General features: G+C 40.2%; 1 protein-coding gene across 3 annotated transcripts in view; it reads left to right on the top strand.

The window, feature by feature from the left end:
* rbm20 (RNA binding motif protein 20) overlaps window positions 1-20,207 on the top strand; it is a 39,358-nt gene that overhangs the window by 17,687 nt on the left and 1,464 nt on the right. Inside the window, exons 1-14 of one of the 3 annotated variants that reach the window (XM_028400853.1) lie at window positions 1,994-2,220; window positions 5,576-6,590; window positions 7,526-7,590; window positions 7,943-8,052; window positions 8,890-8,984; window positions 13,780-13,926; window positions 14,912-15,043; window positions 15,126-15,205; window positions 15,549-16,212; window positions 16,290-16,376; window positions 16,483-17,062; window positions 17,195-17,260; window positions 18,676-18,797; window positions 18,899-18,973. In XM_028400853.1, the coding sequence (XP_028256654.1) occupies window positions 5,814-6,590; window positions 7,526-7,590; window positions 7,943-8,052; window positions 8,890-8,984; window positions 13,780-13,926; window positions 14,912-15,043; window positions 15,126-15,205; window positions 15,549-16,212; window positions 16,290-16,376; window positions 16,483-17,062; window positions 17,195-17,260; window positions 18,676-18,797; window positions 18,899-18,973 (3,000 nt within the window). In that variant the 5' untranslated portion in view covers window positions 1,994-2,220; window positions 5,576-5,813. Of the gene's footprint in view, window positions 1-1,993; window positions 2,221-5,575; window positions 6,591-7,525; window positions 7,591-7,942; window positions 8,053-8,889; window positions 8,985-13,779; window positions 13,927-14,911; window positions 15,044-15,125; window positions 15,206-15,548; window positions 16,213-16,289; window positions 16,377-16,482; window positions 17,063-17,194; window positions 17,261-18,675; window positions 18,798-18,898; window positions 18,974-20,207 lie in introns of those variants that run through there. The other 2 variants (XM_028400835.1, XM_028400845.1) reach the window with 2 other exon arrangements.

Here is a 20,207-nt window from a genome sequence, read left to right as displayed (position 1 = left end):
AAATCAGGAACCACCCCCCTTGCAACTGTGCCAAATGTGGAGCAAGGCAAGCTGAGCCTGCTTCCTCACTCATACCTCGCCCCATGCAACCGTCTGTCATGGCTCGATGGTGGCAATGTGTCGACTATGCAGGCCGTGGCTGTGTGTCTCATTTGTTGAAAAGTTAAATTAAGGCTCTGGAATGTCAGTAACTGTTTATGCCTTATTGGGAAGGCAAAAGCTGCATAAGCTGTTCTCGAGCGTCTCGAGTCACCTATTGTGACGTTTTAATATCCACATTCTGTGTGATGTGCAGCTGGATTGAAAGAGCACCTTTTCCAATTGGGAGCTATGTGACATTTCATTATGAGTCACACTATGTAAATCACTGCCTGCAAATGTAAACACTTGGACTGCTGATTAAAATGAGTACAGTGCCCTCATACGGCAGCTTGAGACATCCTTGTTGGACCTCCTGGGACCCAGTGCTGGCAATATATGGCACCACCTAGTGGATCACTGAGGAAGTGTTTAGAAAAAAACTTCTACAGTGTATGTGTGTGACTTGTAAAGAAAATAAGACTATATTAAATAAACAGTTACAAGTGACAAAAAAAACACAACAAATATGCACAATTTCTGCTGCTTCACAGAATTAAGTCAGCAAAGAGCAAAGGGAGATTTAGGGTAAATACCAGCAACACTTCAGCCTCTAAGAGTTTGAGCTCTCCTTCCATTTCCAGCTGTAGTTTGGAAACGAAAGCTCACACACACACACACACACCTCCTACACACATTTGCAACAAGGCAGCACAAGGAGCCCAAAGCATTACCATGTTGCTCAGCTGCAAACACGTTAATACCTTTTCTCAAAAATTAAAAACAGAATCGTACATCGAGTGATTAAATGCAGTTTTATTAACACACTTGGAGTGCAAGGAGAAGTAATACCTCATGGCATTTAGCATTAAATTGTTTTTATAGCTACATCTCACGCCTGTACCATAGTGGCAGTGGATTAAAGGCTGCTTGTTCTCTCTTTGCAGTCTGGGTGTGATGCTAACAGATGGAGTGACTGTAAATCTGTCAGGGTGAAGCGTCCCTATGAACAGAATGCTTATGTAAAAATTGCATGTTTACAGCTACACTTAATGTATCAAGAATAAACTACATTGTCACAATCATTTCATGAAAAGAGGTGAAAATATTTTATTCCCACTTTATGGACAAAGGTGTAAATTCAAAAAAGTAAATGAATCATTCTCCATTCTGTATATTAATATAAATGTTCACTATTTTAACAGAAAGTTTCGATCCCATTAACAATTGTATAAATGTCGGGTAAACTGATTTTCTGATCAGCTGTTTTTGTTCAACAGTCCTTTAAACAAAAAATAAATAAAAATAATTTGATAATTGTATAACAGTTAAGAAATTATGCCTGAAGGGTTAATTTAATGTTAATTCATTATTGCATATAACTCTTTGTTGCTAGTAAGTATACTTACTGTTGTTTATATTGCTCGTGACAGCATAGAGAGACCTATATTTAGTATATAAGCTTTCACAATCCATTGCGGGTAACCTTGTTATTACTAGTTGGTTTTACTGAGGCAGCTGTAGACATTACATTGCTCTGTGTGTGTCCATTAGCAGACACACTGCCAGGAAAGAGTCTATCAAACCCATTTTCCCTTACAGAATAAAAAAGGCACCATATTGTTTGGTGTAAAGGAGAATGCATTTTCCACAGCTTCAAGATGGAATATTTGATTTAATGTCTTATGCAATGTCTGATACAATACAGAATTTTTTTTCCACTTTGAACCTGACAGTGGACTCCACATGAAGCTCCACCGCACATTCAGGATTGCACAGTGTTAGCCAAAGGCCTTCTCTGTTACCTTCCTTTCTGTATATTGGTCTACTCCTAGTCCTCCTCTCTCTCTCTCTCTCTCTCTCTCTCTCACGCACGCACACACACACGCACGCACACACACACACACACACACACACACGCTGACCACTTGTGACTTTTTATCACATGCGTTTCTGCCTGTTAACACAGGGAAGCAGCGTCACTCACATTAGGGTAAAGACCACTAGCAGGCATGTTATGCTAGTGTACATGTGCTGGCATTAGTCGACATGTTGGATGGCAGAGGTGTCCGTCAGTGTGTCACCATGCTGGGCAGCAGTCAGACAATGGAGGAGCAGTGTAGAGTTTAGCAACTTTTAAAGGTTTGTGTGTGTTTCCTTTAATCTGTCCAGATGTGTTTATTTATTGTAAGCCTAATTCATGGAGCTGCAGTGTGTGTGTGTGTTTCATACCGTATGAAGTAATTTGCTTGATGTGTCATTGGATTCAGCAGAAGGCTGTGCTGTAGCTGAACTGGACCTGAATCCTCTCTCTAATGTGTTACTTCCTCCGATGAGGCTCTACGTGGACTGATATGGTCCATGTGGCTTTTGTTTTGACTACAGAGTGGTTGCTGATCTTTGTGAAAGTGTGTGTGTATTTAGCAAGGGCACTGGCTTGAATTTCAAGCAGGAAATATGTGACATTTGAATAATTATGTTGGAATGTATCTCAGAAAATTATGCTGAATTTGGATGTGATTTTAAATGTGTAAATATTTACCACTTAACAATATTGTCTGATTTGATTCTGTCATAAGTGTTGTTTTGTTGTATTTGCAGCCATTTGTGTTGTTTTCTGACCGGTGGTATTATTTTAGTTTTATTTTAGTTTAGTTTATTACAGTTTTTGATTGGATTGGGATCATCTTTTTTCCCCTGTGTGTGTGATGAGTGTGCTGTGGAAAGAAAAATCAGTGTGACAAATCAAATCTTAACAGTGTGGAGAGATAGCTGGACATGCTTATAACACTGCAGAAAAAGAATTGCTACTTTTTTCTGGATAACAAGGACGCAAGCGTCAGATATTTCATCATACACTTAAAACTTGTTAACATTCACCCTAGAAACAGCAGCCAAGTTTCTAAAGAAACTGTAAATATCCACTTGAAATTGTTTACAGTTGTGAGGCTTTGTGCTTCCAGCTGATCTATAATTTGAGTTTAGAATATAGCGGCATGGTTTTCTAAAGGTTAAAAATGAATTAATGTTTGTGTTGTTTTCTTTATAAATTGATCAGAATTATAGCGCAGAAGTTGACATTATTGGTTATATAACAGTTCACACTTCTGCATAGTATCTCAAATAAAATGTCTCAAGCAGAGAGATTCATGTTACACTCAGCGTCCAGGGATTAAAGCCAAAATGGAAAACAATAATCTACTTATTTTGAAACTATGTGAGCCTTTTCTTTTTCTTTAAATGTGCACTAATAAATCTGCCTTTCAATAGAAGAAATACTCTACTGCTCATTCTAACAATATATTATATATACATTTTTAAAAGTGTACCTATAAAAAAAATCCAGCATTACATTGTACATTAACAACTGTTAATGAGCACTTATTTTTAAATGACCAAGAAAAAGCTATTAGCCACAGGCACAGCAGTACTGTCTGCATCTATAATAAAAGAGTTTTTTTTTTTTGTTAATGTTGTCTTGCGTGAGCATATTTTAACACATAAAAAAAACCTCTGGCACATGTAGCATGCAAATGTGTGTGTGTGCTCCAGAAAGTCTCATAGCAGCCTTGAATGTCTACATTCCACAAAGTCACAGAGAAAATTAGTGTTTGGTTGAATAAGAGAATGAGAGTTCACTCCATTTCTAAACCACTGGACTTATTACATTATCACATAAAACCACAAAGAACACATACTGAGCTTTTCTCTTCAGGATTCAACAAAACAGTTTTTTCTATGAATGAATACATAACATGATAAAGCCCTTTTACAGTAATTCCTGTGTTATTTGTTTAGACCCTTCCCTTCCACACCTGGTTGAAGCTTATTTGACACCTATATTCCCCATCGTCATCACAAGATTGGTCTGAAGTGTCCTGCACACTGTGCCAGCTGCCTAAGAGTCCATATTAGTCTATTAAGGACACTGTGTATCGGGATGGCAGCTCTAGTATTTATAGCTTTGAGTCATAAGCTGGAATGGTGTAAGTGTATCTCTCCATCAGCATGCTTGTTCACTTAACAGTGTGTACAATCGGCAGAGGCATTGGGAGCTGACAATTGTCCAATGTATAGGTGAATTATATGAAATATCTGACGATGGCAAAAGTGTGACAAATGATGAGAGTGTGTAATTGTGTTTGTGTAGATGAAAGACTAAACCAAATAAGAATAACTACGATTTGTGTTTACAACTTTTCTGAGCAGTAAACATTACAATGCAACATAACATGCTTTTACATGCTGTTCTTAGATGTCAGCCATCACTGCTGTATTGTGGGGTTAAGGGACAAAAGCTCAGGGGTTTGATTTCAGGCCCACACGTCTAGTTTATAGCTCAGTGGGAGTATGAGTGATGGTGGTTTGTGATATGATCAGTTTATGATGTGGCGATGTAATCACAAGACACTTATCACAACCAAAGAAGCTAGCAGGAAGACAAACCTAGAGGTGATAATCCCTAACAAGTTTTTCTTGGAATAAATTAATATTTGAAAATGTCCATGTGGATTTAATACGTTGACTTGAGGATGAGCATGCAAACAAATAACTACAAGTTCAAAACCTTTTGATGTCTATGTGCAAAATGCTTTGGCTGACACCTTGTCTGAGACACTGAGCGCACTGAGATTGGAGCATTCTGGCTAGACAGAGCAGTCTCAGCCGCTGAACATAGATAAAGTGATGAGTAGCTGAGTAGACTAAGTTTAGACAGCCTGTGAGCACATTTATCAGAAATCGAAAAGGCAGACCCATCAAACAGGGTTACAGCACTGGTGGGCGACATTGTTCTAGGTGGCTTCATGTCACAGGAGTTTGTAGCTGTTGGAAAGTAGAGTGTAGCAGTAGGGAAAAGGGAACAAGTCTGGATGTCTGGACTGAGCTTAGTACTTTTGCTACTCAGCATTTTCACTTTAATATATATACTGTGCACCTGGAGAGACTTTTCTTCTACTTTGTGATGCTTTTTGTGCATTTTTCTTGTTGAAAGGCCAGCAGAATCTGTGTTTTTTTCTAGAAGTGTAAAAGGCCCCACATTCTCATTTGATGAGGAGGCCCTGAGGATGCAGAACTGCGGGAAAAAAACGGAGCGAGGAAGGAAGTTTAATCAATTTCTTCATCCGATCATAATAGGGAATGCAAGGTCCCTGAAGTGAATAAAATGGGCAAGCTTGGTGCACCAAGTCCCAGCTGGAATATCAGTGTAACATTATGTGCTTTACTGAGATGTACGGCAGGAACATAATCCACCCGCACAGGCCAGCAGACTGCAAGCAGAGCTGTAAGAAGAAAGGAGTTCTACTATTACTGCTGCTACTACTGCTGCAGTAGTGCCTGTCTGTAGCCAACATATTGTACTGTTTGCTTTGAGTCTATCTGTATTGTCTCTAGATTGATATATCGTTTTTTTTTTCTTCACGTGACGCTATCAACTCTGCCACACCACAAACATATACTTTCACAATATGTGAATTGTGATGTTTATCTTCTGCAGCATCGCCTCAGCAACTTTGGACGGTGCTGAGAAGAAAGGCCTCCAGGTGGGTGTCCAGCTGCCCAGCAGTGTACAGACAGGCCCTCAGCAACAGAACCAGCAACTTCTCTTGACACCAGCCAGCCTCCAGCTCGCACAGCTCCAGGCTCAGCTCACCCTCCATCGCCTCAAATTGGCTCAGGGAGGCAATTCCGCTGCTGCTGCCTCTGTGCTCAACCAGGTTCTTTCCAATGTCACAATGTCCCAGCCTCTGTTCAATCAGTTACGGGCGTCAACGATGGTTGGGAATCCACAGGGAGCCTTCTCCTCTGGGGTACTGGGCTTTCCCTCTTCAAATTCAGCCTTGGGAGCCTTGGTGGGTGGAGGATATAGCCAAAGCCCAGGGAATGTGAGACTGAACCATCCTTGTGGTGGGGGCACACAACAGGTTGGAGAGTTTGGTAATAAGGTGACTTACCCCTCTGACACTGACAGACGTCTTCAGTACAACATACCTGGAGGGACATCTGCAACATCAGCATCTGCTGGTGATGGACAGTACACAGTTATTAACACCCAGGCAAAAAACATGACCAGCCTTCAGAGAGATTTCTATGGGCAGGACATGCAGGGACAACAAGCTGGGTTCAGTGCTAATGAGCAGAAAATGAATGTGTATAACTCATCTGGGCATAAGGAGCAGTCGAAAGGCCACACTGGGAAGGTGGATATAGTTTCTAATCCTCCGACAGTGTGGACAGCAGCTGGGCAGCCGATCCGGTCCAGAACGGAACTATACAACCCAGAGGAGCCAACCTCTGACCCTAAGTTAAACTGCAGCGCTGGGATTTCCTCTTTTGGTTCAAGTGGTACACAAGGGTTTGGAGCATACCAAACCCTGCATGGAAGTGAAGAAGCTTTATCTTCAGGTACCAGGACACTTCAGCCTTATCAAGTCAATGATTACCATGCTGTCACACCCACTCAGCTGCCACACCAGTGTAGCATCTGTGACAAGAAGGTCTATAACCTCAAGGTGAGTGAACACACCAGTCAAAATAGAAACATGTTAATTATTCAAAGGTATAGTGAGGAACGTTTGCATGTACCTTTACTGTCAGTGAGAGAACTACACTATCAAACACATATTGATGTATAGAGAGATAAACATGGCCTTGGTGATTCACAGGATATCCATCTAAAGATAAGACTTAAGCAATACATCTTGGACCGAAGAGACTGAAATCAAGCCTGTTTCTTATTGATCTGAGAAACAGGGAAATTGAACACACTAATTCACTGTCTTGAATGTGGGACTCTAGGAACACCTTAATGTCCAACTGCAGCACGAACTCAACACAAAATCATAGGTGTCATATCTGAAATTGGCTATGTAGTAGTTTTTACTGAAATAATCGATTGTTATCTTGCAGCAGTAGAAATGTCTATGTGAGTTTGATATTATTTGCGAACACTAGCCTTTCATTAGAGCATGAAAAACTTGGATGCTTATACTCCTAGAAACTTTACCGTACTCCTAGTCTCTGTAGCTGACTTGTCTCTGGGCTTGCGGTTGCTGAGTTTTTTTAGACTCATCGTTGTTCTCCCACACAGATTTACATGGTGCTTATAAGCTTATTCAACATCATGTTTGTTTTATATGCAAAGGTTCTATTGCTTTAACATATTAGAAAATGGAAAATAATGTAGTAACTCAATATGTTTGGTAAGTTTTGGTTTTACATTTCAGAGGTCACAAGATGAGAAAATAAATTAGAAAAAAATCTGTATTTCTGCTTAAAAATAACATTTTGATTTCTGAACATTTTTTGATTTGTGAGGCTCCCAGCCATGACCTTACACAAAGAGTATTTAAGGGAGGACACGCTGTTAGCTTCCACTGTGTCTGTGCTAGTTGAGTCTATGTTTGGACAGTGTGTGAGTAAGTGTGTGTCTGTGTGTGTGTTTTAGGACTGGGACCAGCACGTGAAGGGAAAACTACACCTGCAGAATCGAACTTTGTACAAAAACGAAAGGTGAGTTATTTGCAACTCAAAATTTTTAAGAATGTAATGTATGCTGTGATGAGAAAATACACCCTCCAATCATTTTATCGGTAGAGTCACATATCCATTTTATAATTAAACCATTTCATGTGTTTGATTTGTTACCGTATCATGTTTCACTTTCCCACATTTTTATTTGTTAAACACTACATTGAGCAGTCCAGAGCAGACCTCTCCTGAGGCTCGGACGTTTGTTATTTTCCTTTTCCTTGCTCTATATTCAGCTGTCTTAATCTTTCTATGAATATGAGCTCTGTCACAAGATATGAGTGAGCAAGGCAGGGGAGAGGCAGCTAAAATCAGCCTCTTATGATTGTTGCAGCTCAGCGGTGGTATCAGCTGGAGCTGTTCACTATGCCATCGGCAGGCCTTCTGATGGAGGTCTAAACCCCGGAGGAACAAACCCTATGATTTGTTCTGCTGCGAGTCAAGGTAGGATAATCCACTCCTGACCACCGACATCAAACCAAAGTGGCGTGACAGTGATGCTTTTCTGAAGGAATATGAGTATTTTTAGAGTTACATGAGAGGACGCGCACCTTTATATCTTGACACATTGTATTTTGATATTGATGTATGCTGTTAGAATAAAGTGTCTTAAAACACAACATTAACCCAGATCCTATTTTATACTTGTTGGGGTTTTGCAGCAGACCTCGGTGGGGTGTAAACAAACAGACTGCTTGTTCCAGATCATTTTAAAATAAAACCTCTCTGCTGTGTTCGTTTATGTATAAGTAGCAAACCACCTGCGTCTAAACTTCACCGTTAAAGTTTTCGTGACAGCCCTTTAAAGACTCTTAAGTCAGACAGATTTAATTTCACTCCGAAAACACACGAAACATTTCATCGTCTCATTGTCCCATATCTGGTGGAGCCACCTCAGATACATGAGCCATTACCGCGCACCATTTCGCCGAAATTTTGACACCATCCCGCTACAATTACAGTACATACAGCAGATTCTGGCTTTTTAGGACAATATTTGAAACTTTATGGCACCCCAATTGAATTGCTCTAATGTAAACACCTTACTACAGTTGGAACAAACTAAGAAACTAACTGACAACCTGCAAGTATCATCGTTTTCCAGATGTTTTAAACTTTTTTTTCAGCCACTGCACTGATTTTAAATCCCATTAATAAAGAAAAAACCTATTAAAAGTTAAAAACAATACTGGGAATTTAGCTACAGTCAATGCAGTTTCCCTTATTTTGTACACTGTTTAAGGGCAGTCTTCAAATCTACTTTTCAAATTGTTTCTGCAGATGTAACCTCGGGAACATCGTACTTGCCAGTTACAGCCATGAAGACTTATTCCATGTCGGACACAGGATTTGCCTCACACCCACAGGAGTCAAAGGTCAGACCAATGTTTCTTTTTTTCTCACAGGATTATCAGTGTTGTGACAGATTATAAGGAATCTGTGTGATGAAGAACAGCTGTTAATGGAGAACATGAGTGCTTGATTGCATCTTATTATTATTATTAATATTTGATTTATTTACAGCCGTATTCGCAGCGGGAACTGGATATTGGTGCTTTGGTTTTCTCATGGTTTCTTATTGCATTTCTTCATGTTTCCATGAGGATTGGAGAGCATAATTACCTAAATGTTTTTATTGTAAAGAATGGACCCAGATCTCCTTGTTTGCAGCTGCTGCGGACCATAAGGCAGTTTTATCCAGTCAAGACTATATCAGATTATATCAGTAATTATATGATCCCTAGAAAAACCACATGAGTTTGCAAAGTGTTCTCGTTTTCTCCATTCAAAAGTGTTCATACTTTTTGGATTTTACAACGTGTTGTTTGCTTCATTATATGAATTCTTTTATCTGATGCGGATACTTTTAAATGTGTTGATGTGGTAGGAATGGGTTCAGAGCAGGGACTACTCGGCTCTGTCTTTAATTGAAGCGTGCCCTTCAGAACAAAAACAGTTTCACGTTAAAAAAAGCAGCTGTCTGCACACACCCTGTTGGAGGCCTGAATACACTACAGACACACAGCATGTGTTTATTTGCAGAGAAAAGTCTTTTTTTTTCAACTCATCAGAGAAATACAGAGGCATTTAACACAAGTCTATTATTACACAATATTCAAAGTGCGTATACAGTTTCGCAGCTTATTTCATAGCGTTAAATTAACGACTATTTTTAAGTATTCGTTTTGGAAAAAATGATCAAATTTAACAAGATTGCAGTAGATGTTTACAGAATGGGAATCAAAGGTATGAATTTCAACACTGGCCTGATTCATTAAGAATCTTTTTTGCGGCATATCAATACAGTGTTCCCGCTGACAAAGAGCTGAGAAACAGCAGCTGTTGATAGGCATCCATCATGGCGGCAGGTGTCTTGAAAAGCACAGCACAGATGATAAGTGAGGTGAAAGATACCCGAAATTAACATCAGCAAAACTGTGGAAAGCTCTGCTGATGCCTAGCACGCAGCTTTCAACAGCCAGCGTGGAGAATACACACACATAATCTTCACATTTAGCTTTGAAACTTTTATCCATTTCATTTTAAAGCCTTTTGTACACACAGCATTGCATTATGGGTACCTGGATCTGCTGGCACAACCTCTGTGATAAAAAGTCAATAATTATTGTAACAAACTTATTTGACACGATCCTTTAAAACTTTGAGAGAAATAAAATTGAGCTCAGCTGCAATAATTTCTTCATGAAGCTATCTCATATCTTTAAAGCCACTGTGTTGTTGCAGATACAGCCAGTCATCGGGTGTCTACATCATTGTGCAATGTGTGTTTACTCAAAAGAAATAATTATTACTGCTGCAAGACAAAAAAGCATCTTTCTGAATTGTTAGATATATTTCGTCCTGAAATTTAAGATGAAAATACATAATTAAAATTGTTTTGTGACAGGCGGACTTGACTAAGTTACTGCTGTAAAGCCGCTGTGGGTGTGCGCTGTCACTGTGCGTGACTTTGCTCTCTGTAGCAGCCATTTGCTCTTTTCTTCATTGCCAGGGGAATCTGTTTAACAGGAGCCTGAACTTGAAGTGATGTGAAATGTCATATGCTTCATTGGTTAGTTATTGACAAAGGGTTTTATTGTATCATAGCGGAAATATTTATGGGCTGTGCGACATGGGCTAATGTTAGTTGCTATAAACACACACCTGTCTAAGCATAACATGTGGGGTTTTACTGCTTTTTAAGCCCTGTGTGGAACAAAGGGGACCCGAATGTACACACACACAGTTTAATATACTTTAAATGTGTGAATTTCTTTTGTAAACTAAAGAAAAATAGGATTAAACAAATAGGATGCTGTGGGCAGTGTAAAGAAAGGCAGTGTTTAAAGCTTTGACATAGAAGCTATCACGTCTGGAAACAGACCAGCACATGCAGTGTCCAGCAGTGCAGCTTTAAGTCACACAGTAGCTTCTTGCGACAGAACTTGAACAGAGATAAACACAGGATTACAGCTAACTACACAGACCTAACGACCCCCGGGTCACACTCCCAGGCAGCGGTGTAAAGTTTCAAACTGGTGAGAGACCAGTAAAGTGATCCGAGGGATTGGCGTGTGAGCACTGAGCAGGAACGTGTGGAGAAACTGTGAAACCAAATTGACCATCTCCCTGGATTCTCCCGACATAGATCCTGCTTTGTACAAATAAACAGACAAGTCCTGAGGAGAGATTCCAGTGCTGCTCTATGATTTTGGTGTTGGTTGGCTTAATGTAATATAAGCTATGTAAAGTAAATTGCAAACTACAGGGTCACTAATTGAGTGGCCAGATGAGTCTCAGGTTTTTTGGATGAATTTGATGCTACTAAGTAGATAGCAAGCTAACAATAGCTTGTATTGTACACAGAAGAATTCACTTAGGAACAGTTATAAATGCCACATTATTTGGGTTTTATCTGGAAAATACATCACAAGTGGGTCTTAATTTGTAAACTATTCAACAATCCATGGACATATTGGCAATAAAAAGTTTTGCTAGGTGTACATGTCTTTAAAATGAATAAAAACCAGTTACATGGTTTTGGGTTAAATCTGAAAGACAGCTGTAGACAGCTGCTCATACTGCATACTGTACTCTGATTTGGATTATAGTGACACTCTTATACTCTGTACTTAACTGCATTTAATGTAACTTGATACCCTTTGGCACAAGAATTTCCTTCGGGATTAATAAAGTTTTATCTTATCTTATCTTATCTTATCTTAGATTTACACTTACTTGTGTTTACTAACACACTTCGATTTCTACTATTTGTACTCCAAAAATGATTCATGTTCTTCCACATGTCCATAGTCTGTGGCATGTGCCTCCTTATAATGGCTTAGCATTACTTAGCTTCTGATTTGCAACACAAACAGCTACTGTTCAAAGCCTGAGCCAACCTTGACAGTGTCAATATCAATGCTGTGGTCAAAGTTTCTGGGCTTGGACGCAGACAGCATTTTACAGGTTAGAGAGCTGCGACCAAGTCTCTTGTTCTCTCTAATATTCCAAGGACATAAACAGCCTATTCCTGGATCTGTTTATTGGGCCCAACCTGCACTGACCTTTGTGTATTCTGGTGGGTGACTGCAGCATCGGTATGGAGCTGTTAATAGAATTATCACACTTGCATCTGAAGTTGTTAATGTCCGTTTGCTTGGCAGAAACCATTAAGATGTGGCTTACGAATATGGCTCAATCAGCTCATCTTATGGTTCTCTTTTTCAGTCTCAAATCATCGACCAGATTTTCATGGGATTCCTTCATGTGCGACTTGTGGACCAATTGTGACGAGAACTTCGTGTTTTTGTTTTAAATAATGATGCTCTTCCCTCATATTTTGTTAGACACACAGCTAGGTAAATTTGACATTATAGAACTTGCCTCCTACCCTTGACACATTCCCTAAAGTCTTTGTTATTGTTGGGCTTTTCTGAGACAAATTCCCTGTAAAAACTGAAACCCTGCTATGTGCTGGTCTGAAGTGGAATCAGAACCCCTCTCTGTCCCCACACATGGACCTGTCTGTCAGGACTGTCAGCAGGAGGAGGAGGAGGAGGAGGGCACTGGAAAAACTGCAGCGGCAGCACAATGGTTGCAGAAATGAGACTCTGTGATATAACAAGCTATAACAAGGCATTGAGCAGCATGTGTACAGGCTAGTTTGATAATGAATGTGGCCGCTGCAGCTTGTAAAGTTAAATTATGTAGTAGAGGAACTGACAGAACACACAGAGGGCGTATGGAGCTCACCAGAGCAGTAAAGTTCAGCCTGTTCAGCCCCGCAAGCAAGTAGTGTTTTGAACATTAGGGTGAAATGACAGTATGTGAATTGAGGCTAGAAAATGATAAAGAGGCTTGTTTAACATTTTGTTTGTGAAGCAGTGTAGTAGTGTGTTTTGAGGTGTTTTATAAAAGCTACAAAGACTGACCATAACAGGACACAAAATCTGCTCAACTTCTGCAATCAAATCAAAAAACAAATACTATTACCTTTGTCTTTCAGAACAGTATGCATACAGTTCATTTAGCAACCCTCTAGATGGATAAAAGAGAAGAAGGGGCTATGTTGGGCGATGTTGAGCATTGCAGGTCACTATATTTGGCTGCCTGGAGGGATTTGTGTCAAATGTGTGAAATGTCTGGGGGCAGTCAGCTGACAAGTCTCTAAATCCAAACAAGAAAACTTTCATTATCACTGCTACACCACTGCCAAAGAGCTAATAATAAGTGCAGCGACGTGGGCTGTATCAAGGACAGAAAAATGACATGGCGCCCTGTGTGATAGTGTTGCACTGACATTAGACAGACTCCTGACACTTCCAGGGATGTGTTTTGTTGTCATTAAAATTATGTTGATTAAAAGCAGTTTCAGTTCTGGTTGCAGGATGTTTTACCTTGAGTTGTGTTAGTTGGCTGCATGCTCCAGCTCAGATGTTCTGTGCTGATTACGAGGCTGACAGGTTTGCACTCTAAAGTTAACAACAGCTCGCAGTATACTGCACATGGTGTTTATAGAATTGTAAACAGGATGGAGGTAAATTTGGAGTGGTGTATGTTTGAACGTCTAAATACTGCTGTTGTGAAGGTTGTCGATTCTGTTGATGTGTATTTTTTAAAGCCATACGGTTGCTCAAATATTGCTTTTTTAAATGTTTTTATTTATAGACATTTCCACCCAGAAAAGCCTCCGCCAGCCGGGTCGTGCACATCTGCAACCTTCCTGAAGGTAGCTGCACAGAGAATGATGTCATCAACCTGGGACTACCCTTCGGCAAAGTCACCAACTACATTCTGATGCGGTCCACTCATCAGGTACAATCTTACAGCTACACTGCTTGTTGTATCCATGGCCAGCACACTGGTCTGCATTAATACAAATAGATCCAGCATTACAATAAGCAATGTCCACAGTTGCTGGAGGATTTAGGAGTTTGTGGCTTAAAGCAGAAGGTACACTGTGCAAGAGAGCAGGGCAAAAAAGCAAATTAATTACAAAAATATTTTCATTATTTGACATCATATCTGCTGCAAATACTTAAAACAGAAACACACTGCTTCTCAAAACAGATGGACCTGACAAGCAAAAGGCTAATGAACATGTTTAGGATGTTAGATAAACTAAAATTTGACTGAATGTAGAAGTCCACACCTTTACTGTGCTGTAAGAAGCATCACCTGCTGCCAGAGTTCCTGCTGTGCCCTCATGGACCTCCCTGAGTGATAAGCCCTTGAGAAGGACATAGCCATATTGAAATACCTGAAACAGAAATACCACAGTTGTTACCCTTCCTAATGGTGACTGTAGTACAGATGCTTGTCAAACATACAACACTGTTACTAATGTCAACGGCAGTGTGTTTAATTACATATAACCTGTGCTTGGAACAAGTAAGACAAATATGAATTCCAATTTATCAGTTTTATGAATGGCATCTTTTCTTCACTGCAGCTGTTATGTGATATCATGTACTTTGTCATAACTTACTGGCTGTTTAACTACCAGTACTTGACAGCTCACTTATCTTCCAAGGTTTCATTTAACAGACCTGCAACACTAATGTCACCCCTATCAAATTTAAAGCATTCATGCTGAAATCTCTGTATTGGTTGCAAAGACTGAAGTGACACTTTTGCTGATTTATTACAGTAATGAAATCTTAGACCCGGTGATGATGATTTTCAAAGATTCTTCTGCCATGTAAAATATTTTTCAAGCAGAGCAGCTCTGACAGAAAGAACCTCTGTCTCTCCAGAATGAGATTTTTTTTTTCAGAGCAGCTTTCTGTTTTTCCCTCAGGCCTTTCTGGAGATGGCGTACATTGAGGCAGCGCTGGCTATGGTTCAGTACTACCAGCTGACTCCAGCTATGATTAACAACCAGAAACTTCTCATAAGAATTTCTAAGAGGTACAAGGAGCTGCAACTCAAGGTAAAACTGAACAACAAGAGAAACAGCAGGTTGTAGGCTGTGTTCAAAAAAATGACCAAACTTGATTATGTATTCTGTGCAGAAACCAGGTAAAGATGTTCAAACCATCATCCAGGATATTACATCACAGCGTGAAAGGGACGAGATGCAAGAACTTGAACAGTAAGACGACTCTTTTTCATGCTTGTTTTTTTGCAACATGTCTTTTCACAAAATTATACACATCGTACAGCCTGAAACAACGTTACAGCCACCATCTACATCTTCACCTCTGTTTGTAGACTCTTTATAATTAACTTTATTGCACAGCTGGGCTTGTTGGATGAACTGGTCCTCTGGCCAGGCAAGAAAACACTGTTTTCAAATTATTCTGAAGTCAGGATATTCTATGTTGGAAAAATCTTACACATTTCTAATTCAGCTGAATCGTTGCAATATTCTTCATTTTCAAAACACCAAGTACAACTTTTCTCTCAATGTGATCTTTCTTATTCTCTCCCACTAGCTACATGCCAGAGAGAGCACGCTCCCGCAGCCCTGTCAGCCGCTCTCTGAGTCCTCATTCCCACAGCCCCAGTTTTACATCATGTAGCTCAGCCCACAGCCCCCCAGGAGCCCCGTGCAGGGGTCCAGAGAGAGGCAGCAATGGCTTGGGCCCCCACAGAGGTTCTTGGGATTGGTCATCACACTTAAGAAGGGGTGAGGATGAAAGGGACAGAGATGACCCTTGGAGGAATGGGGCAGGCATAGATGATGATCGACCTAATGGTCGGGCACCTGACCGTCGAAAGTCCTACCTGAAACCATTGGATCATCTTAGCTTGAGATCTTCAGACGAGCGAGGAGGAGGTGAACGGATGAGAGACTGGCACCAACGAGGGAGCCCTCAAGGCTCGTCCTTCAGCTCCTACAGGAACATGGATGACGATTTCTACATGGATCAAGTGTACAAATCTGACAAGTCGCTCAGGCTTCCATACCAGCGGCATGATACGAAGCCGAAGAGGAGGGATGGAGGTGACTATCACGTTAGGTCAAGGCACTCTGAGTTTGAGATGACTGAAGAAGACAAAAGGCAGAGTTCACCTGGCAGGGGTCGGAGCAAAAAGACAAGCAGGAGGTACACAGCTGCAGAAAAGCACGACAGAGAAAATACTATTGAAAACACTGTAAGTATTTATTAATGTACATGTTCTTTCCTTACATTCCTTACTTTCTTCCATCAACTGAGAATTTTCTTTTTCAGGATTGCCAGTCAAAAGAAAAATCTGTTTCACCTCAGCAAAACATTAAGCCAAAAGAGACGACTGAATGTAAGAAAGACAAAGACACGGTAAGCTCCTAAAATAACATGCTTTCAAACATGCTTGTTGTATCTGGAAAGCTGTAGGCTATGGGGGCCTCAGTGTAACAGCTCTTTTCTTGATCCATTGATTTAGGAGAAGGGGTGGGAAAGTGGTGAAAACAGTGATGAGGAGTGTTGGTATCCTAAGAACATGGAGGAGCTGGTCACTGTGGATGAAGTAGGAGGAGAAGATGATTCCATTATTGAGCCAGACCTTTCTGAGCTGGAGGAGTTTGCATCCTGCCCCAAAGAGTCTGCAGTGCAGGAGTCCGTAGAGGAGCACACAACACCACCAGCCTCCTCTGTGGAGGTGCAGGAGGCATCCAAAGAAAAATCTATGCAGGAAGAGACAGTTGGAGAGGATGAAAACCAGGCTGCTGCACCTGTGATTGAGAAAGCTGAACATGTTTCAATCACCTTCGAAGACCCGAAAACAAACACAGCAGCTCCTGAGCAGCAGATCGCTGACCTCAGCGAGTTCCCCAGTGCGGAGTTCAAGGCTGCACTGGAGGAGACGTGCTTGGAGGACGGTAAAGAAGCCAAAACCGGACCACAGGAGCAGCCAATGGAAAATCACATTAGCGAAGCAGAGGACAACAGAGCTCAGGAAGTACGGCAATTCATGGAACCAATTAATAATGGAGTGCAACACAAGGATGGCCTTCTCAGAAAAGGTACTTCTCAAAAATGACCTACAACTAAAAGTTATTATTAGTACAGGACAAAATGTGGGAATACTGCTTGGAGGAATGGCTGAAAAGTTTCTGTAATTTTTCTGCCTCTGATCATTTTTATGCTTTGCATAGAGAGGGAGGTGTCGTCAGCATCTTGTGATCAAGACAAAGCTGTCAGTGAACACAGCATCCCTTTAGGTGAGTACAACATATATTGTTATGACTGCTATACTACAAATATATGATTTTTTCTGCAATAAAAAAGTTAATTAACAACTGTAGTTTAAACAAATAAATCCTCAGTCAGTCTTCTACGAGCAACTTGGCAGTAAAATAGTTAAAACATTTGCTACAATACAGAAAAAATGCATAATTTCACACTGAGTGCTTGGAATGCTAATATGTGTGCTCAAGTTACAAATTGTAACCATCCATGTTTTGAGTAATTTGTTCCCATGGTGTAGTTTGTGTGCACAAGAAGTGTTGGAAATTCAAGAACTTATTCCAACAGACAAGCTATTTATGAGCTGGACAGATAACATCGGTCTCACCGTTGTACATCACAAATTGTTGAAAGTTGTATCTTGTGGTCTAGGACATGGTGACTGTAAGGTCATCAGACTGAAACATGTGCGTCATCGTATTTCTGTCTGATGCTGTGAAAGTTGTTTAATCCATATATGTCAAAACAATGTGCTCGGAACCTGCTTATCGCTGCTCTCAGCTATATTTAATCACAGACACAGGCTGGTGGAGTCTTGAGCTTGTAGTCTTAGGCCCAATGATAAAGCATTATCTTGTACATTATTAATAAGCACACTGACAGCCTGTTGCATTAACACTCTAATTGACTGGAATTGCTTGGCCACTTGGTGACCTATTTCTGTGAACGGGTTGTGAAATGCACCCTTGAGAGAGGAGTATTTATATTGTCATTAGAGTTAGCATGACACGGCCGAGCACATGGCCAGCGGTTGGCCTGCTGCATGCAGACTTACGTAAGTCCTGGTGCTGTGTAACAATAGTACAGACGCCGCAGCAATGTGTGCCATGAGACATGAGGCTATTTCTGTTGTGATTCTCCAATAGGGTGTGTGTGTGTGTGTGTGTGTGTGTGTGTGTGTGTGTGTTGATAGTACAATTTATCTGAGACAAACATGGATGAGTTAACTTGCTGTTGCTGTGTGAAATCCTCAGAGATCGATGTTTTTTTGGAAAGCATTGTCTTCATTCTACATAATGAAATATAAACAACTTTATACCTTAAAGGTAGAGTAGGAGATTTCATTCTGATACACTTTTTGTTAAATTAGTGTAACTTCTCTTTACAATCCGATAACAACCAATTAGTTGCGTGTCCATGTGATTGGGAGGCGTGGCTTCGGGGTGAGCTCCGAGAGAAAGGGGCATGTGTTTACTTTCCAAATCTGGCTGACTCATTGAGTTTTCAAAATCTCCTACCCTACCTTTAAGTTACAAATGTCTGAAAGTTAAAAACAAACATTAGTAGTATCTTAAAATGAGCCATTTCAGCTGCAGTCTATGACATTTTTGGTGTAGTGTCACATACTTTTGTGGTTGAATTAATGAGAGTAACTTTCTGTGTCTGTCAGGAGTGGAGTTCATTGTGCCGAGGACCGGCTACTACTGTGAACTCTGCGGACTGTTCTACACCAGTGAGGAAACTGCAAAGACCTCACACTGCCGCAGCACCGTGCACTACAGGAACCTGCAGGTATACACACACATGTATATGTTTACACTCTCTTCTAACACTGACGCATTTCTGCGGTTCACGCCGCCACATATGAGCGAACATGTCTGCACATTATACAGGTGTGTCTGAGGGTGCAGCTGTTAGTGTGGGCTGGTAGAAAGATTCTTGAGATTACACCACCTGTTGTCGGGCTGGTGAGTAATCTCTTTGTTTGATTGTGGCACAGACGTATCACTGTATGTTCACCTTTTTTCATTATATTCCAGTGGGGATTCATCTGATTTTAACAGTTTTTATTAAATATAGCATTCTATAAACACCTTGAGTAACATTTTGCAGTCAAAAAATGAGGCAAAAGCTCTAAAATTGTATAATTTTTAAATAATCACTAAATCAGTCTATATTAGATTATTGATGATTATTGGCTGTTTTAAAATATTTACTAATGAGAATTTGAGAATTTTGTTGAGAAATTAAAAGAAACTGTTTCTCATCTACTTGATATTTTATGTGTTTGTAATAAAAAGAGAAAGAAAAAACATTATAGAGGCATGTCATGAAACGATTTTCTACCTGTTAAATATATATATTCAAAGAACATTTAAATTTTAAGAAGTATCAGATAAGTCAAACAAAGAAACAACCCATGTGTGTGTTACATCCACATGAACACACACATTGCATGTAACCTTGCAGCTGTATTAGGTTTCTGGTTATCGGCCAGTCAGCACTGAGCCTTCTTGCATTTCTCTCATCTGCAGCAGCACAGCTGAAGCAAGCCAGACGAGCGTGATTCCTTAACATTTGATGGATTACATTCCAGGAGGAAAAAAACAGATTTAACCAGTTGTGCTGTCTGTCAAAGCTCTCCCTCTGCATTCATGTGTTTGCTCTGCTGTTTAAAAGTTTGTTTTACATTAGATTTTGACTTTTTAATTATGCTGTATTTCACTCATCTACCAGGTGTCTCACAACACAGCAAATTTATACACAATATTAAATAAAAACAGTCACAGTACCGAGCCAGGCTCAGGTATTTGTGGCTTTTTGAAGGTGAGTGTTGAAATCAGAACAAATGTTTAATTATGTTATAGACTCAAAAGTAAACTTCTAAAAAATGTGCGGAGTAAACACACGGCCTCTGTCATTCCTCACTTTTTTCCATCTTTCTGTGCTGTGTGAATATAGAATAGGATAGAATAGAATCGAATGCCTTTTATTGTCACTATACACAAGTACAGTGAGATTAAAAGAGGTTTGGTGAAGCATTCTTCCTGTCACCGCTCCTGTGTGAAAGGATGTGTAGGAAGGCTGGTAGGCATGTGTTTTGACTATAAACACCATAGCTATGTCTTGATAGTGGCACTATACAGAAGTATACTGTTCTTAAACAGGATAACGTTGTGGTATTTTGAATCCAAATGGTCA

This window comes from Parambassis ranga, chromosome 1 (genome assembly GCF_900634625.1).
Source record: "Parambassis ranga chromosome 1, fParRan2.1, whole genome shotgun sequence".
NCBI lineage: Eukaryota > Metazoa > Chordata > Actinopteri > Ambassidae > Parambassis > Parambassis ranga.
Note: the sequence above shows the minus strand (reverse complement) of the source record. Positions and strands in the feature narration are given on the sequence as shown.